Source organism: Corvus cornix, chromosome 1, assembly GCF_000738735.6.
Source record: "Corvus cornix cornix isolate S_Up_H32 chromosome 1, ASM73873v5, whole genome shotgun sequence".
In the NCBI taxonomy this organism is placed as follows: Eukaryota; Metazoa; Chordata; class Aves; order Passeriformes; family Corvidae; genus Corvus; species Corvus cornix.
In genome coordinates this window covers 33,538,033-33,565,031 of record NC_046332.1, presented here as the reverse complement: position 1 = coordinate 33,565,031, position 26,999 = coordinate 33,538,033, and the positions used below count along the sequence as shown (strand labels likewise).

At 38.7% G+C, this 26,999-nt stretch overlaps 1 protein-coding gene across 7 annotated transcripts in view; it reads right to left on the bottom strand.

Annotated features, from left to right (window-relative positions):
• SYTL2 (synaptotagmin like 2) overlaps positions 1 to 26,999 on the bottom strand; it is a 57,150-nt gene that overhangs the window by 12,031 nt on the left and 18,120 nt on the right. For 4 of the 7 annotated variants that reach the window (XR_005603344.1, XM_039562402.1, XM_039562428.1 and 1 more), the window contains exons 4-11: positions 20,067 to 20,215; positions 17,139 to 17,274; positions 10,936 to 11,008; positions 10,278 to 10,377; positions 8,363 to 9,244; positions 3,908 to 7,771; positions 2,240 to 2,341; positions 1,235 to 1,288 (exon numbers count right to left, since the gene is read on the bottom strand). Coding sequence is in view for 6 of the 7 variants with exons in the window: in XM_039562402.1 (XP_039418336.1) it covers positions 1,235 to 1,288; positions 2,240 to 2,341; positions 3,908 to 7,771; positions 8,363 to 9,244; positions 10,278 to 10,377; positions 10,936 to 11,008; positions 17,139 to 17,274; positions 20,067 to 20,215 (5,360 nt within the window). In the remaining variant the exon portion in view is untranslated. The remainder of the gene's footprint in view (positions 1 to 1,234; positions 1,289 to 2,239; positions 2,342 to 3,907; positions 7,772 to 8,362; positions 9,245 to 10,277; positions 10,378 to 10,935; positions 11,009 to 17,138; positions 17,275 to 20,066; positions 20,216 to 26,999) is intronic. The other 3 variants (XM_039562437.1, XM_039562444.1, XM_039562418.1) reach the window with 3 other exon arrangements.

Below are 26,999 nucleotides of genomic sequence, written 5' to 3'. Positions count from 1 at the left end.
GACATGGCTCAGTAGTGAACTTGCCCATGCTGAGTTAATGGTTGGATTTGATGATCCTAAAAGTTTTCTCCAACCTAAACTATCCTATGATTCTGTTTCTGTGTTTTGCATTGCTGTTCTCCTTTGAGGAGCTGGATCATGACAAAATATGAGTGTAATATAAGCATACAAGCTAAAAAATCAGTTTTTTCACTGTTCTAAAAGAACAGTCTTTTCAAGAGAACTTGCCTTATTCTTCCTGTACAGCTATCAATTTGGCTGTGTCATTTTTTCATAACTTCAATCTTAATAAATTTAACTCAAATTTCCCCCTACTCTTTTCAGGTTAGTCTCTACACATTTATACTGAATGACAAACAGGCTTTCAGTAGGGGTCTCCACTTGTGAGCAGAGTGCATGATGGTGCTTAAGTCTTGTTACTTTACCAGGTGTTGTATGTATCCTAATATGCTATGATTATCCTGTTGATACTATGGGCCACTGGCATGCAAAATGCTTTAAAGCATCTAAATCATGAAATAAAAAATGGCAACTATTCTTTTAAAACTGTAGCACTCCTGTGCAGTAAATAAAGAATTGTGTGCTATATTCCATCACACTCGGCATTATTTGATGGTTTTCAATTCTGTTTATTTTGACACGTTCTTGGAGCAGGTTTGTTTTTTATTTTTCTTAGATTCGGAATTTCTAAAGGTATATAGAAAAATTTGACAGTAAGGCATCTGTAATACACTAATGGACTGAGGATATCGGCACTAGCTGATCTAGAAGTTCATCTATTGCTTAGAACAATGCTACTTTATAGGACTAAGGCAGGGATCTTAAGAGAGGTTCCTTTTCAACTGAGGTATTCTGAAGGGTGTTTTGCACTAGCAAAAGTCATCTTGCATCTTACAATGCAACAGATAAACAGACAAATTCAATATTTACTTAGGCGACTTTCTTTCAACTAAGCTTGTGTTCAAAGCTCCCTATGATTTCAGTAACCCATAGGCTGAATGACTGAAGGCCAAGAAAATACACTGATAAGTGGCACAGTTTCTACAGGTACAGGAGGACATAAGAAGAATAAACCCCACAACGGAATTCTACAAAAGCTTTCCAGCCATGCTGAGGTTAACCAAATCTAAAACACAATATAATTCTTGGTTTAAAAAGAAAAAATAATCTTCACTAGCAAACAGAGGCCATTGAAAAAGCAACAAACTTCCATGCAGACACAAAAGATATTTACCATCTTCAGCACTAAGAATTAATTCTTCCTTTGGTTTATTTATTTTTTCTTTATCTGTGCAGGAAAAAATAACACAGTTAGAAACTTTGTTACTCAGAAAAAAATGGATGGCAGTGATAATGACAGAATTAAGAGGACCAAAACCACAAACAAACCAGCAGAGCCATGGGAATGGTTAAATTCAAGAGACACTTTTACTTCACACACTGCCTCAAAGCCTACATCCAAGCAGGGGCCTCACGGTGACAGTGTCTATCAGCATGTTGTTGCAACACTGTTAGCGCACACCTAAAACCTAGAAACTGGTTAGAAGCAAGCAGTAGCATAAGTAGTATTAGAAGAAGAACTTGCCAATAACTTTCAAAATCTACATCTCCATGCTTCAGTTTACAAATGTAAGTTCAGTCTGTGTCTTCCCCAGTAGATATGAGATAAGCATGAAAACACACAGGGGCAGGGTGAAGAAAGACAGGAATTATAATTTAAAAAAAAAAAGAAATCCAAGGAGGCTACTGAGGGAAGTTGGGAATTCATTTTAGGTATAATGTTATCTCACTGTATTCTCTTAAAGTGCGTTTGATAGATTTACTACTAGAATACACAGGTGAACCATTACTAAACTGAGTTCTTCATGCTTTTACTGTCTACTAATTTGACCTAAGCCAGCAGCCAGGAAGCAATGACAGTAGTTGCTCATTACTGTTTTGGGTAATTGCCAATACTTTCACAATTGAAAAACTATCCAGGAAACAGTTAATCACTGATCAACACAGTGCATTTCTGGAAGATGTCTGCTTCACAAGCCAGCCTTGTTTCAAAATTAACACCAAGAACTGAAAATTAAACTGTATGAGAAAAGCATCTGGTTCCAAAGTGCAACCTCCATACAGCTTATTGAGAAACAAAGACAAAGCCACGACTTGGCAAGGCTGTATGGAAGACCAGCATGAACACATTTAAGCCAAACTGGGGGTCATGGGAGACACACACAAGCTTTGTGCTCACTTGAGGTGGCTGATGGAATGTCCTCTAGACTTTTGGAAGGCTTTTTCCTATCTGCACTCCTTTTCAAAGCCATCAAAACAGGGTTTAATTCTTCTTCAGAACCTGTTACGAGACAAAACACATGAACACTGCACGTACAAACTGGCCACTTTAAGCAAGTCAATGAAGAACCAACCACAGGTTTCTCATGAGAATCTATTTTGACTGTTAGCAAAGACAGTGAACATTCAATGAAAATACAAGATAAAATAAAATAAACATCTAATTTTGAGTGTCCATTTGTTCTCCCTAAACACCCTCAGTTATTAGCAGAGAGAGACAAATTGCTTGATTTGTCCTGTGTAGGTATAGGTCTGTCTTTACTAATAACAGGGTTTGGGGCAATTATTGCACTTAATTGGTTAAGATTAATATAGGATAAATTCAGATTGTAGCCATTTTTTTACCGTCTTTTTTTATGAATCAGCACAAAAGAAAGTTTTAGGTTTTTTTTTCCTTTGTGCAAATTTATCTGTTATATTCTTTCCACAGTGAAAGTTATTTTGTTTCAAAGCATGAGTAACCAAGAAAGCCCAACTAAACCAAAACCAAACAAAACCAACTGAACAAAAAGAAACAAAAACCCAACACCAACCCTCGATCCCACCCCTAAAAAAAGAAAACCAAAACTAAACAAAGCAAAAAAACCCAAACCAAGCTGTGGATGTATTTGGAACCCTGAAGTTATGCAATTGTCTCCAAAAGTAGAATCAAGACAGACCTAGGTCCTTTAAGACTTTCTTTCCTCCCTATCTCGCTTTCCTCTCCCTCCACCAACCAATCACACCTTACGGTGTTGCTGTCTGCAACTGCGGGTGAAACCAAATTATGTTTGATTTTTCCTCATTTATCTTGGGTTTCCACTGACTTTCTTTGGAATCTCACTTTCAAAACAGGCTCAAGTGTAAGTTGGCAGGCCCTGGGAAATTCACATATTTCTCAGATTCTCCAGGTGAAAAAAATATTCCCAGTCTCTCAGTATGAGACTAAAGAGGTTAAATTATCTCCTCTACCGTAAGCTCTTTGATGACTATCATACACCATACATTGACTAGAGCTGCCATTCAATCAAATCATGTGAATCCTAGTAAACAGACCTCCTCATTTATATGGCCATTTTTCAGAGCAACAGGCAGCAATGCTAAATGAAATAGCACAGAGTATTGGTATTATCCTTATATCCAGTTATTCCACTGATAAGAATTTTTTTGTCTTTGGGGACTAGCCAGACAAACTAGAGAATGAACTCAGTGAGCCACTGATATTTTTTTTCCTCTTTTAATCCAATATATTTGAAAGGATTACTAGATCGAGTGTTACAAATTTATTAATTTGAAGGCAATGTCATGTGGGATAAGAAAAAGGTAAATCACAACAACTGAATTGATTCATGCTGCTAAACTATCCTTACCAAAAAAGCTTACCCAAAGGTAGTATGTGTCTGTTAAACATTTTCCAATGAAACAACTTAATTAGTTCTTCCCACCCCTCCCAAACAAATACGCAAGTCATTCAATTAAGAAAGTATCACACAGATTTTCCATTAACATATTTCAAGCTGGATACCAAAAAAAAAAATCATAGCCATAACAGCTCAGCACCATGAATTTTAGAAATCAGATAGCTCACAAGTTGATCTTCCAGTTCCAGAGTGGGAATCATAGTTTTCATCTGAAAACTTGGATCCCAAATTTAAGTTGTCGCCTTCCTCTTCATTGTTATCCTCATGCTGAGGAATTAGGCAGAATTGAGCTGCTTCTGGCTGGGGGCAGTTGCTCTCATCTTTAAGTGGTGTGCTCATTCTTCTGAAATTCAATGGTGCTTGAAATTCTGAATTCTGTTCAGAGGCCTCCAAGAATGTCCTTTCATTCCTTCCTTTTTCATTAATCTCAAATGGTTTGATTGCAACCATACTGGCCTTGCCTTCGAAGGGAAGATCAACTGGAACCAAGTTTCTCTCTCCTATTTTGTTAATAGCTCCATCTCTTTTAAGACCAGAAGCTTCAATTTCACTTACTGCAAGATCATTAACTGAGGCTTGGACATTTTGTTCTGAAGCTCCCCCTTTGAGAACTGTCTTCATTTGTGTATCATAGCTACTTAGGGCATTGTATGGCTGTGACCTTGTCATGAGTAGAGTCTCTTTTTCTGCGGGAAATGTATGATCCCCAAATTTTTCTTGCTTATATAAATCTTTGGATATTAGACATGAAGCTGCAGATGCTTCTTGAACAAGTTTTTCTAAAGAGCAACTGAATTCACCAAATTTTGCAATATTTGAAACAGAAGTTTTTTCTATTGTTTCTTGTATTTCTTGAGGATGGTCTCTGTCTCGTTGATGTGGAACACATATACTTAGACTAGTCTGTATTTTACTATGCATTTTCTTATCCATATTTTCCAGCACAGAAGCTGGTGTTTCAGAAAACTCTTTTGGTAGACTCTGCAAATTTACATCAGACCTGGTATATTCAATGTCGGACAGTGCAGATCTTTCTGTGGTCTCACTAAGTCCCTGCAGCAGCTCTCCATCATGCTCATAGGCCGTGCTCTTGGTTTTCACCTCAGCAGTCCCCTGTACTGTGCTGTCAGCACATTTGGGTTTAGGAGGAGGTGTTTCAGAAGCCTCCTTCAGCAGCCTCTCTAGAGCAGAACTCAAGCCACTGGCTTTGGATGGGGCAACAGACTTTTGTATGTTCTCACTGATTTCGTGAGGCACCTCTCTCTCATGCTCATAGGTCGTTCTTTTAGCTTCCACCTCCAGAGTTCTCTGTACTGCGCTGTCAGCACGTTTGGGTTTAGGAGGAGGGGTTTCAGAGGCCTCCTTCAGCAGCTTCTCTAAAGCAGAACTCAAGCTGCTGTCTGAAGATGGGGCAACAGACTTTTCTATTATCTCATGGATTTCCTGCTGCAGCTCCCTATCACATTCGTAAGCTGTGCTTTTATCTTGCATCTCAGCAGTCCCCTGTACTGTGTTGTCAGCATGTTTGGGTTTAGGAGGTGGTGCTTCAGAGGCCTCCTTCAGCAGCCTCTTTAAAGCAGAACTCAAGCCACTGGCCTTGGATGGGGCAACAGAGCTTTCTATGGTCTCACTGATTTCCTGTGTCTCCTCTCCACCATGTTCATACATTGTCCTTTTAACTTGCACCTCAGAAGTCCCCCATGCTGTCCTGTCAGCACATTTGGGTTTAGGAGGTGGTGTTTCAGAGGTTTCCTTCAGCAGCTTCTTTAGAGCAGAACTCAAGCCATCGACCTTGGATCCAGCTACAGACTTCTCTATGGTCTCATGGACCTCTTCAGGCTGACCAGTAGCTTCTTGGCGTGCTGATTCTACACTGCAGTTAGTCTGTGATATACTATTTGGGTCATCATGTGTTTTTATTCCCACCCTTCTATATTCAGAAGGATGAGATACAAGGGTTTCTTTGAGAAGGTTCTGCAAACCAGCTTGAGGCCTCTGAGAGCCCTCAAGAGTATCATCCTTGTCTGCTGCCTGGTATTGTAGATACAAAGGTTCAAATTCCCTAAATTTTCTGAGGCTTGTTTTGTTCTCATGCTTATCTGTTGATGACATATTCGCTTGTCCTGTACTTTTGCCTATTTCTTCTCCTTGATCAACAGGAGAAATATCATGACTGTCTTCCCCTGTTCTCTCAAAGACCTTGCACTGATTTGACTGAATATGTGTCCCTTTTAAAATGCTTTCTTTTAGGTTTAAGCTACATGACATCTCAGAGGCTTCCTTTTCTAACTTCTTTAGACATGATTTAAATACATTAAGCTCACCTTTAGGTAGAACAACTTTATCCACAGTCTCTGCAACTTCCTCTTTTTCCAAAGGAGTAGTCTTGTTCTCCATTTTTTCTATAGGTAAATAGAGTTTATCACCTGCTACTGTCTCCTTTAAAGTATCCTTATCACTAGATGACTGGAGCTGCAAGGATTTGTGATGATCGTTTGATGAAACAATGCTTTTTTCTGTACATTCTCTAACTTCTTGCTCTGGAAGATCCATCTTTTCCTGGGATTTTGAGATAACTGGGTGTCTGTCTGGCTGGAGAGAGTCTGTATTTTTTGTGTGTGTCACATTCAGACCTTTTAGGATAGGAGATCCAAGAGACTTTTTGCATACCACAGAATCTAGTTTCTGTGGTTTTTTTCTCTCAGATGTTTGGGTTTGTTGTTGAATTAACTCTTGATTTCTCATATTATCTCTGTCTTTTTTATCTTCTTCTGATTTTCTTTCATAGGTTACTGATCTAGTATTATGTGGCAAAGAATCATTTTCCTTGTCAATGCTACTCTGGAATTTAGCGCCAGTATCCCAGAAGTTTCTCAGACTCTGGAAGTGTGAAGGATCTGAAATTTGATTCATGGTCTTCTCATTCATTTTTTCTTTTAAAGACAAAACCTGGAAGTTGGGCTTCTGTTGGGAAGAAGCAGCAACTTTTCCTTTAAGAGTTTCCTTCTCATCTTTGTCTTTGCTTTTTGAGGAAGCTGAAGTGACACCAGCTCTGGGATGCAAGTTACTGGCTTTTGGGAGTTCTGTAGATTTACAAACTTCATCAGATGGAAGTGTTCCTTCTGGCTTTCCAAATGCATGGCCTGGTCCAAACTCAAAAGAGTGGTAATTTTTGTTTCTTGAAGCCTGGCTTGCACGACTTGGTTCAGGACTTCTTGATGTATTCTTGCTCTGATCATGCAATGCCTTAAGTCGATACACTGCAGATTGTTTTATTTTGTCACTTTCTCTGAGACCTGTCAATGCATGGCCACCTGATGCATCAGCATTGATGCTAACTTCTTTCTCTCCATGACTGGGGATAGTTGTATCCCTTTCCCAGAATGCTCTGATCTCCCTTATTCTTCTTTTTTCTTGTATTGCCTTCTCTGATTCACATTTCTGAGCTGGTAAGTTGTGCTCTTGATGTTCCAAGAGATTTGATTTTTTATTTTGTTGTTTGATTTCTTGACCATGTTCTTTTTTTCCAAATCTTGTACAATCAGATTCAGTTAGCAATTTATCATTTTGCTTCTCATTTGCTTCCCCTGTCTTAGGCTTCGCCCTCTCCTTTATCAGCTGTATGTTTTCTGAAGTAAATGATGTAGATGAAATACTGTTCTGTTGCTTAATCTTTCCAAATGGTGTCTCTTCTGTATCTTCTGTTTTTCCATGCATGCCAGGCCCACTGTGTTCTGTAGGAAGAACTGCTGTTCTGGTTGACAAGTCCACTTCCTCTCTGGGTTCCCTGCCTTGGGATCTCACTGATACATCTTCCCCATCTTCAGTACTAGAACTTCTTTTAAACCAGTCTAAAACTTTTGATACAGATTCATCATCCAATTTCATGAGGTCATCAGCATGTTTGCCAGGCTTGAAAGTGGTTTTAGCATCTCTCTCCTCAACAAGATCAGGCTTACCTTGTTGAAGACTTGTAGAATTGGTATTGGACACCTCACGTGCTTCTGTTTTAGGAGGCAGTTGATGTCCATCTACAATGCAAACAAACTTATCAGTTATGAATCAGACACATGACTAAAAATATTTGGTCTATCTAGAAAATTCTCAGAATTTTTTTTTTAACTGTTAGTGGAGAAAAGAGTTCTCTGGCCTCGTGATTTTGGAAAGAGCCATACTATGGGCAATAGAGTGAAGAAAATTCCTGCTCTGAGACATCCTGTTGGAATCATTGCTTTTGAGGGTACAAGCTGAGAAGATGAGCTAAACCCATTCTTAAAGGAAATGCCTACATTGAAGGGAGGCTGGGCATGACACACACACAGAGGATGATAATCCAGCATATTTGTGTTTAGTCCCATAAGAAAAGCCCTAAATCACAACTGAATTACTCCCAAGGACAGCTGCACTACACTAAAATACTATCCACAAAAGATGTACCTATAGTGGCTCTGATAAGATTACCAATAGAAGATCATAAAAGTATAAAAAAAATTGATGCAGTATGTAGCACATTCCTACTACCTCTGTTTCCAGTTGTTAATTGTTAGATACAAGTGATCCACATTAATGAATATGTGCTCTATCCTATCTCATTCCATTCTTCACTCCTATTAGTCTCTTACCAGTAAAGTTTTTGTGTGACTTTGATTCATGGCTCAGGATCTGGTTGGCTTTACTTTCACGTGTCTCATCAACACTCCGCTCGTTATTGCTATTTGACAGGGTATTGCTGGAGGTCTTCTGTGGAGTTTCAAGTTCCTTGGGAGTAACTGTCTTTGTCTGGAAGCTTTCACTAATCAGGAAGACTGATCTATTAGTGTCACAAGGGCTGGATGCAGTTGTGTCTTCTTGTAAACCATCTTTTGTTTTCATTTGTGAAGTTGATGAATAGGTTCCCAAAGGCTTTGCAGCAGAAATTTGCTTATCCTCAAGGGAGCCTGATTGAGCAGCATAATTGCTACTGTTCTTTTCTTTGTCAGGTTTTAACAAATCATGCTCTCCTCTTTCTTTTCCATGGTGTAGCTGTGGGCTTTGCAGAGGTTTTCCTTTACCTGGGCTAGAGGAGAACCTCACTTGTTTCAGTTTTTCCAGTGAATTTTGTGTGGAGTCTTCTGCCTCTTCCATAAGAGAGCTCTTCTCACCTTCTCCTTCAAAAATAGTTGCAGTAGAAAGACCATTCTTTTTCTGAACATCTAACATCTGACTGACACGAACTTCTGAGTCAGTGGAACTTGAGCTTGAGCTGCGCTTCAGAATGCCCCTGGGTGGGGTACCAATGCCATTAATCCTCTCGGTGTGCTTGGTTGGTTTGGGAACAAGGTCTTCTCTTTGTGACACAGAATCTGCTGCTTTGTGAATTAGTTTCCTAGCTTTTGGGATAGGACGCTTAACTAGTTCCTTCTGTGATTCATCAGTAAGTTCTACAGAAAGCTTCTTAGGTTTCTCTGTTTCATCATTTTGTAAGTTTGATTTAGGTGGGCTGTCTTCTGAGAGTGACCAATTTTCTGTAAGACATAGAACAGCTCCTGAGTTTATGTGATGTTTGCCAGTATAAACAGAGAGTTATGACAGTGCAGATCTAGAATGCAGGGATTATACTGGTTTATTTAAAACAACAGGAGCAAAAACACAGAGAGAAATTTTACATAGGTGTTGATTTCATTTTTATGTAATAGAATTTTTTAGCAAATTAAAAGATTGCAGTTATTTCTTATTTTACAAACATTAACAATTTGACGATACCAAAGAGAGAGCACACGAAATCTTTTATCAGCATTATTCCTGCAAGGGAGGAAGTTTGCAGGGAAGGGCAGCTTTTGAATACTCATACACCTCTTCAGGTTCAGAACATAAACAGCAATCTACAGAAACGGAAACTGGCTATTTCTACAGTTATATGGAACAAAGCAAATGCAGAAATAATCTCTTGGCAGGGAGATGAAGGGGTTTTTATTCCTACTAAGCAAATATTTCCTCTTCCTGTTAGCAAGCTTCACAACAGAGACAGGAGAGTAATATCCACATATGACTGTAAATTAGAACTTCAAATGCCTATACTGTGTTATATAATCACTCGTCAACTTGCTTGCAGAAAATACTGCTGGAAAGGAAGGATAATAAATAGGACTAAGGAAATAAAGGAGAAAAGTACAGACCAAAGAGAGCTAGGCTGCTTCTGTCGAGCTAATTAGCAGCAATGCTTGGAAGGTCATAAAGACAGCTATGCCAAATTCAAGGAAATTTCACTGTCCTGTTATCAGCAATTCAGGACGAACAGCCCTCTCATGATAGAGTGCTTAGTGCTGCCTAGAACTATGAGTAAAAGAAAGGAAGCAAAATCCATTTACTCATGTCTACAGCCACTTCCTGAGTATATTCACTTGTTTTAGATGAGGTTTGAAATAAACTAATTGACAACTCCCAGTGGTTAAGAAAAATAAGGTTTTGATCTCTTTCAGAAAGAAGCAATGAAAATAAAAATAATTTCATATAAACCTACAGGAAATTCACAATCATCTGCTAGAAAAGTACATTTACCCTTCTTTGATAGCTGAGGTACAATGGCCGGTCTGTTTTCTGATTCCCCACTGTACAAGTCATCATCTGATGAAATGGAATTAAATGGATTTCTCCTTTGCTAAAAAAGGAACAAACATTACTGTTGCAGTCAAATTCTTATATCAGTACAGTCTTCACAAAATAGACACAAGGGGAGTGATTTCCTCTTCCCCACTAATCTATCAGCAAAGAATATAAAGGCATATCTCTTAAATTGGATACATAACAAAAAACCTAAACAATATGAACAGGAAACTATCAGAAATGCCACTCATAACCTCATCTTTTTCTTTTGAACTCACCAACAGCAGAGGTAAGCCACCACTTAAAGACACTTGAAAATCCCAAGTTCTTGCAAGTTAAATAATTTTATCTCTAATTCTGTGATATTAGAACAGCGCAGGCCAATCATTTTCAGTCGTTGAGCAGATTGGAAATAATGTCAAGAAAAAACAGCCACCAATTATAGGTGTAGCAGCACTTTAGTGCTGAACCTTTAGTGGTTTTCATTCTCTCCCTCCAAATGAAAAAAAGCACTCTTTTTTTTTTTTACAAATTATTATCTTTCCTCCTCAAAACTTTACTTAAGATTACCACTGAAGCAAATAACTTCCACCATATTCAGTATTAGTCATACCTTTACTGATGAGACTGCTGCCTTCACAGGTCTTTCCTCTGGTTTGTTTAACACAGGGGTTACTTCTTTAGAACTAAGAAAAGGAAAATTCATATAAAGGAAAATTATATAACAACTTCAGCAAACAGGACATTATGCCTTTTTGAAAAAGCAAAACAAAGATTCATTTATACATACTCAAATGTAAACACTTGGCGCCTGAGTTTTTCTATTTAGCCTGTTCTCACCAGATTTAGAAGAAAAGCTTCTCATTCCTATAGTAAAGGGTATACTCTTGCTGCTTTGTTTCCTTGCAAAAATTTATTTACTTGTTAAAGAATTCAATACAACTTCTACTTGGCATGACAGAAACCATATTTTTGATGCATTTTGTATGTTTGAGCAAGCTTTATAAAAATAAACATAAACATATATTTTATATTTACTACATATATGTTACTATAAATATAGTAAATATAGCTACTCTCTAAACAATATCAGTGTTGCCATCCCCATTCTTGTCGTACATTTGTACTTATAGGACTGAAATCAAAGTGGAGTAAAGGGTCAAAATCTGATTAAAAGATAGAGTTTTTCAAAGCATCAAAGTCAGAAGAAACAGAGGAACCCCATCACCACTATAGTAAAGATGTGACATGTCACAGATGATGACTCATCCCCTCAGAGGTACAACTTATAAGCTATTCTTTCAATTGAGATGTATAAATTTTTTGGATTGATGGCATAAGTGAAGTTAGTTATTACTTGTGATAATAAGTATAGCCCAGATATGGAGTAATTAAAACAGCTAGAGGAGACAGCTCCTGTATTATCTTGAGAAATATTTCATCTACTTGCAGAATGATGCAAGGTTTTTTTCTCGATCAGATTTTTTGCAATTTGAGTTTACCTAAACATCTCAGATATGAAAAAGTATTTGGTTTTTGAAGATGGAAGTTAGACATTAATTTCAATATAGTCTTCACATAACAACCATATTCAGTATCCTAATCTTATATGGAAAACACTGACATTAACCAACATACACGTTTATGATTTTGGGGTGGAGGGAACAGTATGAAGCAGAAAAAATTTATATTCTTCAGATAGGATATATATCTCAGGCTAGGAAGGAAAACAACTTCTATGGTTTTTCCAATATAGATGTACAAAGAGATTCCAAAACTGAATATTTCTTTGCTCAATGATCTTTGTTATGTGTGAAAAGACTTTAAGGTGGGAAGTAGAAGAGCCACAAGGTATCTCAGGACAGAAACAACATCCAGCTCTCATCAAGTTCCAGATTCACCTCCTTGCATTGACAAAGATCTCTCCAGTCTGGTAACTGGTAACAGTCTGCCCTCCTGAGGGAAGAACAACTTTTCCATCCTTCCAGGGTGCAGTACAGTTAAGCTCAAAGCTTAGGGGGAAAAAAAAACCAAAACAAAACACTCTGATATCTAACCTTGAAAGGCTATTTGCCCTGGACTGTTAAGTGCATATGAGCAGTGACATCACTTACATTTTGCAAAGGGAAAAACATTATTATGGAGAAGATAAAATGACCAAAGTGAGCAGTGTGAACATAAGGCTAGCAAAAAAATACCAGTTGCAATCTGAATTATAAACTTCTATGTCTCTTCCTTGCTCTTTTGATTGAACACTGCCTTTAAGAAATGTACCACCATGCACAGTGATAGAGAGTTAAGGTATGAGATGATCTTGTAATGGAATCTATCTCAGGGGTGAAAAATTAACTGTTCTTACATTTTTGTAAGACTGTAACTGTGACAGCCTCTTATATGCACACACCAGATTACTAACTGATTACTCTTGTTCTTTCTATTCTTTGCTGATCCCAAGTAAGAAGAAAAACTCTGGTTCTCAAAGAGCTACATGTTGCAACTTCTAGTTTCCTTTCAAAAATATCCTTTCACATTATGGTTTTTAATCTTTGTTCTAATATATTTTTTTAAAGGATGAAAATACATATGCATACAAAGAAACTACAGAAAACGGAGTTTGTGTTCTTGCTTTTTTAAAGCTCTTGTGTATTTGTTGTTGAGAGCACCTGTATGCTCCTGCATTTTCTGTCTTGTCTGCACCATCTACTACTGAACAGGACAATTATGATTTTTTTTTTTTTTTAAGGTCTAGGTCCTGGATACTCCAACCCCTCACTCATTTTAAACAAGGAAAATACTGTTATGCACCCTAGGATGTGAGAAACTGGTAAGGCATTCTTCAATACAGTTTTTAGAGGTGGAGAGGTAAGTTTTTGTGTGTGTGTTCATTGAAACATAATCTCACAATCTTCAATGTAATGCTCCTTTGGATTTACCATAGAATAATTAAAGATAATTAACTTGGCATCACATACTGAAAACCCTGCTCTAAATAAACAAAACAGAAATAAAGCAACACCAGGATCCTATAACAAAGTTTTACAACAAAGAGTCTGAAAATGAGTTTACCCACAATCCATACAGATAAGAAAACTGAACAAAGCTAAATCAATAGATTAAAAAATATTTTAAAAATTCTACACTTTAACTCTGCAAAATGATGTGCAAAGAACCACAATGAAGGCCCAAGTCCCATACAGACTGAGGCAACAAGGCAAAGGCAGAAGGTAAGCTGGAGAAAGGGGTTACAGATTTGCAGGTGTTGCCAATACATGGATTTTAAAAATCAGGGCTTTTGTGCAATTGTTCCACTTCCAGAACTCCAGGACCCACACTTGCCACCTGTTCAATGTTGATCAAGAATACTTTCTAGATTAGGGAAGAAAACTAACTACAAATCTTAATTTGAAAGATAACCTCCCTTTTTTGAGATTCAGCATATAGACAGATGGCATCACTGAACTGAAGTAATATTGACAGTGTGACTCACCTTTGAAAACTCATTCTGTTCAAGGTTACACCTTCAAAGACACTTCACACACCTGGCCTGTAAAGGCTCTGGTATGCAAGAAAATTATCCCAATGATTTAATACTCAGGAAGAAATAATTCATAGCTTCATTGTGGAATTTAGATATTTAGGGTGCAGGGATAAAGGTCACTACACTAATTTTAAGAATACTGTTGCTCCACCTAATATAGCAGCATCCTGATTCAACAGTAGTTGAACTGGCCCCAGGGTTGGATTTTATCCTTATCAGTTTACAAATAGATCTACCAGAAGTGAACTTTCTTTACACTCAGTAAGAATTGTTTTGCTTTAAGAACAGGATCCAGAACCAAAGTACTCCAAGTAATTTGTTATCACATAACTTCTGGACCCAATCCTCAGGTTAGCAGCTGTGTAGTTTATGCAAAGCCTGCAAGTCAGTGCTAGCCTGAGGCTGAGTCTTAGAGAAAAAAAGGAAAATGAAAAACAACTGGGAAAAAAAAAAAAACAAAACAAACAAAAACCCCATAACTCCCACAAATTTATTCTTAAAGCACCACTTTAAAATGCTTTAAAAGTCCAAGGGCTTGAACCAGAGGTAGCTTTTGGACACTGTAAGCAATGAACTGCCTTTAATGCAATCCCAAATTCCAGAATGGTGCTCTGTTTCATCCTCTTAGCTGTGTTAAGACTATTGCATTTTAAGAGGAATAGCCCATTAAGTCCCTGTTGCTCCACTATCTTAGCAGCCAAATCAAGTGTTTGTAGACTTTCCCTTCCCACCCCAGCTGCTGGGATTACTGCTTTCTCACAATTGTGTTTCCTTCTGCCATTAGAAACAGGCCCACAGTTATGCCAGCCCAGTCTCTTTCAAATTCCAGTATCAAGAGAACAGAAAGGAAAAGTATTTTAAAAGTATATGATGCCTCCTGCAATTTCTCACTTGCAATATTGTGTAGAGTAACCTCAGTTACAGTGAACAAAGCCCACACTAAAATCATAATGAATTTCACAGTCCTGCCACATTTGTTTACTATAGGTTTTGACATTTAGAAGCAAATGATCTGAGGCATCTAATCAAGTATTTATGCAAAGTCAGTGTGAGTAAGTGTCCACCCCACATGTGACAGATCATTTCTTAAGGTCCATTTCCAAATGCCTCATAAACCACTGGACTGTGTGAGCTTGCTCTAGACAGAAGATCCTGAGCTATTGAAGAAAGTACAAGTACACATGAACAAGGCATGGAGGCTGATTAATTTCTGGTACAATCTGGAGCAAAAGGCAGGACAGGGTCCTGGAAAAGAATTATCAAACTTTGCATAGCTGTAACCTGAAATTAGTCATCAAATCACTTCAAGCTGAAGAAGACCTCTATCAAGTTGGTCTCATTTAAAAAAAAAATTGTCTACATATTCTTAAACTTTGCTATGTTATGCATTTTTTAAGAGGCTGCCCTGGCACATTATGAAATCTAGTACACCTTATGAACCACAGACAGTTTGCAGAGAGTCGTAATTTCAAGAATAGCATTATAAGGCTGTACTTCATTAAAAGTATCATCTTTTGCTGATGTGCAAGATGATATGTAAAATATCCTAAAAGATACATTAAACAGCAACATGTCTTCTGGTGCTCTTAAAGAAATAACTTCATAGCAATCCCCTGAAGGTAAAAGTCACCTGTAAAAAACCCTACATTTAGTAACAACTGACTCTGTCAGCACACCAGTTAACTTGGGTTGGGAGGGGAAACAGAGCTCTGCCTTTTGATAAGCAGCCTTTGTCATCCTTTTTGTACAACTTCATTTTTGGGAAGTCTATAACAAAGCAGTTTATTTGACCTTTTTCAGCACAATTTCAGATGTGGTGAAAACAAACACCTCTGAGCTCACTGATAAAATATAAGAAAGAAGAGTAACACAAGCCAAAGCTGTTAAGACTCACACCAACCTTTGCTGCCATTCACTGTGAATTTGTGTGCCCAGTTTGCAGAGCACGAAAGTGAAAGGTTCAATTGCTACTAGGTATTGTATAAATGCGTACTAGGACAGGCCTTACTGCAAAGAAAAAACAGATTATGTACAGAGAAGGACTTAGAAGACAGACAAGAAAGTGAAAGGTTACAGAGCTGATCAATGGCACAACCAGAAGTAAAACAGTCACCCTAAGTAGTAACTCCGGCCCTTACCTCACTCTGTTCACTAAAAGCACAAACAATGGCTATGGGTTACGCCCTGGTTCTTGTTTCCTCAGTAGTGTGAGGAATCTGGCCACTTAAAGATATTTTACTTTCACCTGCTCTGTCTCCAGGTCTTTCAGCACTTTCCTTCTCAAATGTAGGCTCTTTGAATGTTTTTAACGCAGCCCATGAATTACATGTAGGTATTTTAAAGAGAAGACATGTCTGTTTCAGAAATCAACTCAGGATATTTCAAAGAAAATAAAGCTGTTTGGGATGTTTACAGACTTGAGATGAAATTATTTAATACAAAATCCTTTTTAGTTCAGAAACTACTAATCATCCAGCCTTCCTGACAACTGTAGTAATTCAGACATACCCAAGCTGACTGTCTTATCTTACTCTGAAAGAAAGCTTCTCCATTTCAGAAAGACATTTACTTCTCTTGGTATAATCTGATTAATTTTCTGCAGGTATCTAAAGATTCTAGGTCTTTCCACCTGAAATAGGCTTAGTCTTCTTCTAAAGACTCAGAGGTCTTAAACCATGTACCCAATAGTCTGGGAAATTCTAAACAGCAATTTCTTAGTCTCCAATTCTTCCTGTGATATGAAGTGCTCAAGACACGAGGATGTGACACCTGGGGACATGGTTTAGTGGTGGCCTTGGCAGGGCTGGGTTAATGGTTGGACCTGATGATTTTACAGGTTTTTCTAACCTCAATACTGCTGTGATCCAAGTTTAAAATTCAGGCTGAATCAATAAAATGGTTTCAGTAAACGACTGAATGAAGAGATGCAGAGGTTGTGGTCCCCCTAATACTGACTGCAGAGGACTGATCATGGCCAGCCATTTTCTAACTAGAAAATCCAGGTCTCACTTCAAGGAACCAAAATAAATCGTGACGTGAGAAGATGTGTGGGACCATTCTATACTCGATTGTCAATTTCTGAGAAAGGCAAGGTGAAGATTGTTAGTTGTTCTATATTCAAATGCAGAACAATGCACAGATTACTCGGACAATTCTGAGGGAACATTTGGTGACCTTTGAAATAAGAGATAAGTACAATATTTTGGGCGGAATTTACAGCTCACAAGTTTCACTATTCCATATATACATATACATTGTAAGCATGATAGACAGCTTACCTCAAACTAGTTTTCTGTTGTTCTTCTTCTTGATGTTCCACAATGCCATGTAGATCTGGTGGCACAAAGACTTCTTTATTAACATTGTTCACCCAGCTGATCTTTGCTTTACTCATTTTGTTCTGTCCCAGTTCAGCTAAAACATGAAACAAGAATATTATTGTTTCCCACATGTTCATACAGGATTTCTTAAGAAAGACGTACAAGTATTTGCACTTAGTCCTGCAGCTATTTCTGAAGTCTACTATACCTGAATTGTTTTCAGAAGCAGATCTGGTGCCTTCTGAAGAACACATTTTTAATGCTCATAGAAAGGTGAAATACTGTTCTGAATACTTCATTCTACTACTCCAGATATATCTGGTTTAGACCTTAAAGTGATCCTAAACTGAGAGGAGTTTTCTACAAGAACCCTGGTAAAGACTGATCCTGTATTTCTTGCAGTTAGACAAATATTGAAAGCTCATCCTTAGTGTCCTGAGGAAGCAAAAATGATTAAACCATAGGAAACTGAAAATATGTTGAAATTCAGTCAATTATTCCCTTCCAAAGCAGTAAAGTGGAAGTTGGTCATAACTCACTTAAGCAGGTGGCTAATCCTTTACGGACAGAAATACCACAAGATGTTAAAAAGGTAATATAAAAAACCCAAACAAACAAAAAGCCCCACCTCACTCAGCAAATGCAAATACACTTGCATTTCTTTTTAGGGTGGGACAGAATCCTATTCTGATAACCCCTTTCAGAGTAAAAACATTGAATTGTTTCCTCTACCATTCTTTATGTTTCACCAACTGTTTAGAAGTGAAAAATTAATTAGTGTGCAAAAATAAGCAAGATTTTTATTCACACTTTTGTTATCTATAACTGCAAGAATGTATCTATACTTTTGTAATCTATAATCACACTTTTGTAATCTATAACTGCAATCTCATGAGTCTTTGAAACCTAGCACTTGCACATAGTTTTGAATGTATCAACATGTCCCTTTGTTTAAGTGTCTTGGGGTGACTTTGTGATGTGTATCCCCTATTGCTGCCCCATGCCCAGAAATTAATTTTGTGCCTTTCTGTGCCTTTAAACTGAGCCTGAGAGGGGGGAAGAAAACCTGAGCAGAACTTCTGCAAAGCAGTTTGCAGCTCGTTCAAAGTCACACAGAGACAGAGACTTTTTTTCCAGCTGCGGCAGCAGAGTGAGAGTGGGGAAAGCACCCTGTTTGCTTTTGGCCAGTTTTTCAGCTCCTTTCTCTTTCTCCGGAGAGAGATGGAGAGTTGAACTTTTGTTTTCCTGGGACTTTGATTTTTCTTTTTTTTTCCTCTGCTGGACTGTTTCAACATCAGAATACATTGGGAGGAATTTCCACAAAGGCCTTGGCCCTGGAGGTGGGCCCACCACCCCATCCCAGCTCCAAGGAGGGGGAGAGAGAGAGATCTACAGAAGGACTCAGAGGTTTTCCCAGGTTTCTCTCAGTAGAGTGAGAGGTTTTGTTATTTAGCATTATCCTTTTCCTGTGTGTTTGTTAAATAAATAGTTTTTATCTCTTTCACTTTCCTTTGAGGAAAATTTATTTTTTCCTGAACCTGGTGGGGGAGGGATGGTTGTAGCCTGCCCTCTCTCAGAGGATATATTTCCAAATTTGGCCAGACTGGAACATTAAGTAATGAGATTTGGATTAATTAAGCTTCCTTTAAGAAAATATGGCTTTAAGTACTTTCCTTTAATCTCCACGTTACTGTGAAATTTAGCTAGAATTCTACAACTGATTTTCATTACCTTCAAGCACAAAACCATCCCAGATGACAAACACACTACACTAACCACCTATTAATTTTTTGTCCTGCTTTCTTTTGTTTCAGGCCTTTTCTTGTCATCTTAAAAACTCAAAGCAGTAGCCTCAAACTGACATTATTCAAATTCAGCTCTGAAAACATTGAAATTGAGAAGGTGCAATGTTACAGGGTTAGACAGAGGAAAACAAGGCTAACTTGTAGTTACAAAACCCCTAGAAAGCAACAAACTGTAGTCCAGCCACAGTATGGAGGGAAGTACCTTACTGGCTTCACTAGCATGTAGCAAAATCGCTTGACAGAACTTAAACTAAATAGTACAAACATCAGTACAGTCTGGCAAGAATAATATAAGTCTTGCCCCTCTAAATCAAAAAGAGTCAGTAGAACTAGAGGAGGTTAAAAAGGGATGTAGGTCAGTTTCACAAAAGCAAAAAAAAAATCACTTTCTATACAAAGAATGACAAAATAGACCAGGACTCCTTAGGCTAAAATGTCAGATGCTGAGAGATTTATAATTGGGCTACATAAAATCCTGGATATTGTATAATGTGTTTTTGCGAACACAGATTGACTGCTCACTTCCTCCCTCTGAGGGATAAAGTTAATGGTGACCAGGGCACCCACCATGACATGGGGATTCTGGGTGCACTTAAAGTTCACATGGACACAGGATACCAGTTACAGCTGCCAGAGCTTTCAGCACATATATTTCAGTTAGCTATAACCACTATTTCTACCTTGTGATGCCTGCCATTAAGTCTCAACGGTCTCAAGCCAAACACCAAAATCTTGGAAATTCACGTTAAAGAGCAATTTCCTCAATCTCGGATTCTTTGTGTGTTCCTAAATAACTCACAGGGCCTCAGAAATGGAAGTGAGAATGAGTCTAGGAGTGCAGACAGCTTTTAATCCCACACATAAACACAAGCCTGTCCCTTCTGTTAGCAGTCACCACTCTTTCATATAAAGCATTGGGGGAGAGGAAAGCCTACACTGTAAATTACATGGGAAGTCTCTTTTTTGCATCACTTTCCACTTGTAGAGATACCAGTATTCTTGTATTTCACAGACAGCATTGTCTGAGGTTGGCAAAGTAAGAGCCAGCCTTTCCAAAATAAAGTACAAACCAAATGCTTACCAATCGTGGCAGGCTTCCTGCGCATGGAAGCTCTGATAATATCTGCTCCATGTATCTTATCTCTGTGCCTCTTCGACTTGGCCTCATAAAACCACTGCCCGCTCATATTCTTTAGCTGAACATCATCTTTGATTTTTTCTGGTAAACGTCTGAGGAAAAGAAAAAATGAATAAATGAGATACGAACATACTTCACATACTTACCTATGTGAACAGAAAAAAGAGTCAGATTTTTTTGGTTGCTTGTTTTTTGTTTTGGGGAGCAGGGCTGTGTTTTGTTTGTTGGGGTTTTTTTAACACTCTCTCCACATGTTATTTCCATCTCCTCACCTGTTACACTCCTTATTTAATTATGTAGGATGACAATGAGCTAGAAAGGGATGAGCCTCAACCTTATTGCTTCAATCTACGCTCTGAGGGTAATTCTTTTAAAAAAACCCTTTGGTATGATAAACACTCAAGCACTGGAGAAGCCTCCAGTAACCACAGATCTTGACTTCCTGCCTTCAAAGGCCAGTCTTCCAAGATTAAATTTGAGATAGTCTAGTAGAACAGCATAAGAAGTCTCTACCAAAATTGAGAGCATGGCTATTTTGGGGCTCAGAAGATGTCTCTTCAGGGGTTTTTTTTGGCACTGGTTTTAAAAACATACACTCCAAATGTACACTGGAAGCATGGTGCCATTTTTTCCATGAGTTACACAAAAATCCTTGTGCAAATTCAACAAGTTACAAAGAAAGACATCATCATATGGAAGAAACAACAAAATAAGTTTGTGCCATTTATTTTATTAATCTACATGTATCCATCATGTGAACTGCAGCCATTTTAAAAACCGGGACACAAATTTTTAATAATTTGTTTTCAGGCTTCAGGGTTTCCCTGCTTTTATGAAGCATGCTTTAACAGAATAAGCAGTTGCTGTGGGCAATTTGAGAGATTGTTTTCTTTCCTTATTAGGCATGTAACGTATTAGGCATATGCTTATACATGGCCTGGAGACTAACCTGTAGATCAGGGAAGCTACCACACAGATTTAGAGAGCACTTAAACAAAAAATAGTCAAGTCATGCTTCATCTTCCTTCTCCATTTATGTCCTTTCTTTCAGCAAAACAAGCTAACAACAGAGCCCAAGGGAGAAATCAAATCAGATCCGTTTACCAAGACTTGAACCCTAAGCGTAGTCCACATTGCCATGGAATGGTGCTGCCTTTCACAGGCCTGCTGGACAATCATGGATGGGTTGGGTTGGGTTGGGAGGGACCCTTAAGGATCATCCAGCCCAACCCCAAGGAAGCTCACCAGAGCATGACATTTCTCATGAGTTTAGGGAACAGTTTAGTCAAGTAGAGACAGTCATTCATGTCAGAGAAAGGACACTGAGCTAGTCCCAACCCTCACACTAAGATAGACCATTCTCATCTGTCAATCAACTTCTCCTTCATCTTTTTATGGCCAGATATGAAAAGCCTTCTTTGAATGCATCAGCTATATTAGAATTTGAATACTTAAAAATTCATTTTGAAAGTACTGTCAAAAATCAGTCCCTTCTAAGTGTGCCTCAAATCTACTACATACAGTTTAGGCAGCCAGATGTTGAGGTCACCATTGGCATTTTTAATACCAGGATTCAACAGTCCATAGCATTACTGGGTCATTTAAAATTTCTCCCTCCCTCTGTGCTTCTCTAAGGGCCAAAATATGCACCTTTCATAAGCAGGCGTTCTAAGTTGAAGCAGGAACACAGCAGTAGCTTCCCTTTGTCCTCCAGCAAATGTATTACTCAGTTTATAAATGCAGCCAGCAGGAAGACTGGAAATGTAGAACACACAAATTTTTTACACAGGTGACTGCTTCTCCCTTTCACCTTCTTTCACACGGGTTATTTGTCTTCTCAGAAGTGATGCTCCTTAGGGCTAGGGACTGGCTTTTCAGCTGTTTGTACAGCCTGCAGGGCAGCGAGTGCTCCGGGACAGTATGACAACATATGCCAAGGGAGGTTCTCTAGCGGGAGGGTACTGAGTCACAGGACAAGTATTCAATGTCCTCACCCTGTTTGATTCAATCCGTTTACCCCAGACACTGCTCACCCCTCTCCCCTTTGTGTTCAGCCACTGAAACTGGGTGTGGTCGGAAACCTTTAAGAGTCAGCTCGGAACAGAGGAAGCTCAGCTGGGCCGTGGAAGGGGACAGGATTCCAGGCCTCTCAGCTGTTGCAGCCTGCAGGACTCTCAGATCTGCGACCAGTTAACATAACGCGACAGAGACAGAGGCGTGGATTTGTCATAGCTCTGGACTCCATAAATGTCACCTGAACAATGCAGCTCTAATTTTGTCTGGAAGTTCAAGTCAAGCTCCTTTCTCCCACCCCTGCTTGCTGCCTATGAGAGTTAGCGTACCTTAACTCCACCAGCTCAACAGGCCTTCTAGACGTTGGAAAATAATTACTTGTGCTTGCTAACAAAGGTATAAATATGCTTTCAATTTAAACAGTACTTCCTTTACAAATGACCTGCCTGCCTGATAGGATTTGTATGGTGAGAACTGACAGATGCTGACAGCAGCTAACTTAGAACAGACTTTTGCCTTCTCACCTCGAAACTTGACTTACTCTCCTTTTCAAGAGAGGTATTTAACCTCTCAGTCCCATTTTGGGGGTTTTTTGGTTGTTTTTTTTGTTTGTTTTTTTTTTGAGGAACTAAGAACAACGTAAGTATTAAAGCTGTTTCCAGGCATTCCTCAGCCACAAATAAAGAAACAGATTTCCATTATCAGAAAGACAATTAGTTCTAGGTCTTGACAACAAAAAAAGTTTTTAAGCCTCCTGTGTTCACCAACACATCATAGTCTTGTAACTCTAGCGGCTGTTTTTGCAACAAATGGGAATTTTTACAATGTTACTTGAATTCTCAAGCTTTGCTAGGAGGAGGTCTTAGCAGTAACATCAAACTGCTTGCACTATGTGGTCCTGTTCCACTGCTAGGAATTAGAGTTAGACTGTGGTTTACCTTGAAAGGAACTGTGGAGAATCAGACTGCAGCCATGGTTTTCCACATCTACGTCTGCCTCCCAGCAAACCACAACAGGACCAGAAGCCAACAACTGATTCTATGCCAGCTCCCCAGCTAACAAAGAGGTTGACCAAGTAGTCATTACATTTTTCTCTGGGTGATCAAAGAACTTAGTAGTCATCCAGATTAAGAATCAGATTGCAGGCTCAGTTGCCAAGTTCACAATTAGGAGAAAATGCAGCAAGGGCTTTATATATGATGCAAGTATGTATTCTGGTGTCCCTCTGTGCTCTGTTAAAAAGCCAGTTAGCTTGTGCTGCAGTTTTTCAACAGCCTAAAGTTATAATGAAGTCAGTGCCTATTTCTCCTATAGGAACGTTAAACTCAAGAAAGTAAAAGTACATAGTTAAAAGGAAATTTAAAAGGGGATTTTGGACTGAATAAGACTGAGTTCCCATTATTTAATATGATGTTTCCACTATGCCAAGGTGAAACCTGCTTTATGGCAAGATGGAAAATTAATCATCTCCCCTAAGGCAGTAAGTACATGCAGATTACACTGAACAGGAATACAAAGCAACTGTCCACCACTCTGCAGTCAAAGAGAAAATCTATGCATGGATTAATTGGGTTGGTCCTCTCCACCTCTGGAACATCTGATAATGGGCCAAATCACATGGTATCATGGTAAGGCAGGAAAACTGCTCTGATATAATTAGTCCCTGTCAACCTTGTCATCAAACCCAGAATGGTTTATCTTATGGTTCATAGGCTACTGTAATAGGTCATTGCATGTTAGAGCAAAGAGGCAACAACTCATCCCTGTTTTTGAAACAAGAGTATCTAGCAATGTATACCTGTATCTGAAATTGTTCATCAATACCTCCCCAGTGTCTCAATTCCCTCCCCTGCTCCTGCCTTATTCATAGTCTGCATTACAGGTCACCACAGAATTTAACTATGTGACTACTGACATCGTAATATCTTATTTGATTACCTTATACCCCAATTGACAGGTTAAACTGAGCTTTTCAGACAGAAGAATCTGCATGGTGCCAGCATATTCTGAGACTCCTTGTGATGAATGAAGGAGGATTTAGATCAAGGCCTGCGTTTGCCTCAAAGACAGATGCATTATCGTCTCACACACCCCAATCTGTACACATGGAAAAAGCACCCTAGTGTCCAACAGCAAAATAAAGGCTTTAAAAATCCTGATACTACCACACATTATCTACAAATTAACTTCCAAAACTTCTCTTTTGCAAATGAAATAAGTGGAGAAGTTGAAAGGAGAGAGAATTCTGATTAATTTAATCTCAATTCTATTTGCTGCAAACATAACAACAAATCCCAAACCAACAAAAAGAGAAAGGATTTAAGTTCTGGGTCACTGAACACAGAGAAGACAAACCTTTTGTAGCATCACTCATGCAAGAGCAGGAGGAAAATGATATTAGACCAGGCATTATAAGAGCCAGACTTGTTGATTAGGTTATTTTTTCTTCTTTGAGAGTAGGCAACAACTACAAAAAGTTTATGAGGCAAAGCAGTAATTGTTTGAACATTCCACCTTGTATGAGCATGCCTCTTTAGTCTGCAAATATCTAGATAAGGAAAAAAGTCTGTTCTGACATTTGTTAGAGAACTACACCCAAAATATTTGTAGTGGGCAGTCCCAAATTGTAAGTAAGCTACCTTTTGCATGGTAGCTGCACATGACTTTATGAAAAGGTAAAAACCAAAAAACCATCAGTTACTATTTAATTGGTTTAAACAATAGAGCAATATAATTTCAAACTGTTGGAGGGCTATACTAAAAAGAACAAAGCAGACCAATGGGATTATGCAACCTTTCCCCATCCTTGTCATCACAATTCCTCACAAGCAACACCTCTAATTCTTGCCCTTGGGGCCTCTTTAGACAGCATGATTTCTGATAGTTAGAAGTAGCTGGATAGATAAGAAAGGAAGTCTCATTCTCTTTGTAGTAATGCATGTTCTTCCATTTTATGCTTATTCACAAGTCTGTGTGTGTTAGGTCTACTAACAATACTCTGATGAATAAATCTTAGGTGTCATCTTGCTTTTGGTCCTTGAAGAACTGACCAGTCTGTAGTCAGCACAAGTCTTGATGACAACAGGACAAAGACTTGAGATTCTCTCTCAAGTCAGAGCTAAGACAGACACATCCAAGCCTGGAGCATTAGAATGAATGAATGAGTTACATGCTCATAGGTGTGAGAAGTCAATTGATTTTGGAGAGGAAGAAGAGAAAATATGAAGTTCTGTTGCCCACTGAAATATGGTCTCAATCAGAATCTGTAACCACAACTCTGATCCCAAAATTCTGTGCAGAACAAGTGGCTGTGAAACACACTGACCACTTTAACCCTGCTGTACAACATTTCTCTCCAGCAGATGGCCACATTTGGGCCATCAGACTGGCACGTTGCCCCTGCTTCATTTAAACCATATGTATATTCTGCGCTACAGATAAACCTTCATGTCTGTGTGCCTTTCTACTGTGTCACCTGCACTGAGCACTCAGACTTACTCTCCTATTAGTAGTTGCACTGTCAAGTTTGAAGTAAGCTTCATTTTACAAGCAATGAATTATATAGATCATGTAATTAGATACTCTCTAGGCAGACACAAAGAATATGTGAATTTGTTGAAGCATTTCTTAGTATATGGAAGCTTAACTTTATTCCATTCACGAAATCTGTGTCAAAACTCTTGAGTCTTGCTACAGGAGGCAGGAATCTTCAAGGTCTGCCAGTATTAGCAGTTTCTTTTAGCTTCCACTTGTTTCATTTCCAGAACTGCCTTCCACTGTTTAGTTTGTCTGCTTGTTTTTAAAGGATTTGCATAGAGTCTCCCCAATGACCTCCCCTCCCTCTTCAGAGGCAACCCAAGAAAACCTGCCAGGGAAAAACAAAACCAAACCAAACCAACCAGCCAAACCCTCACAATGAGGGAACAGCTGTCCTGTGACAATACACCTTTGGTATTAAAGTCTGCCTGGACAGCAGCACAGGACAATCTGAACAAGGGGTGGAGAGGTTGTTAGAAAGTATGTAACTGGCAGGTTCTGCTCAAACAGTGTCCCCAGCACTTCACAGGCTTTACAAGCAGGCATATAAAGCATAAAACCAGCCCCACCAAATGACATATACAAGCAAATATAAGTGAGCAGAAGAGCCTGTATCATAGCTTTCTTCACACTGCCAGCAAGGGCATCTTTCCTGCTGTGTGAAACGATTGCAGTATAGGATTTCAGGTGAACTACAAATCAAGACTAATCTAATCTGAAGACAAAGGCTTCAGTTTGGTACTTAATAATACAGCACAGTGCCAGGTACAAACATGTGGTAAGTCCTACCAAGAAAGTTTTTGTACCATAGGGAAAACCATACTTACAGAGGGAGTAACACAGGTTAAAAATCGTTATTAGTATCCACTTTTTCCCTCCAGTACATTCCTTTACCATACCAAATAAGCCCCATCTACCCTGCTTCACTAGCAATCCCAAACAATCATCATCCACTCAAACAATTTATCTGCTACTAGTAGACAAATTAGCAATCAATACCGGGAAGAAAAGGTATCAGCTCATTGCTCAGTGTAGTCCGGTGCTATATCTCTTACCAAGACCAGTAAGCAAAGTCTCTTCCTTATGCCCAGCTATCTCACCAGATCAAGATGAAAACAGTCCTGTTTTTCTTACTGGCATTTTACAAGGTGGGCCGGGACCATCCTCCCCACCTTCGTTCTTATGTCAGTTGCCTTTGTTAAAAAGGATATATAATGACATGAATATTCTGCTAGAGAGTAAAATTGCTCTACTTCCTGAATAGTCACTGTATTTGGAAAATCACATGTGGTGCTAAGCAGTGTCCATAAGGGGGAATTCATCCAG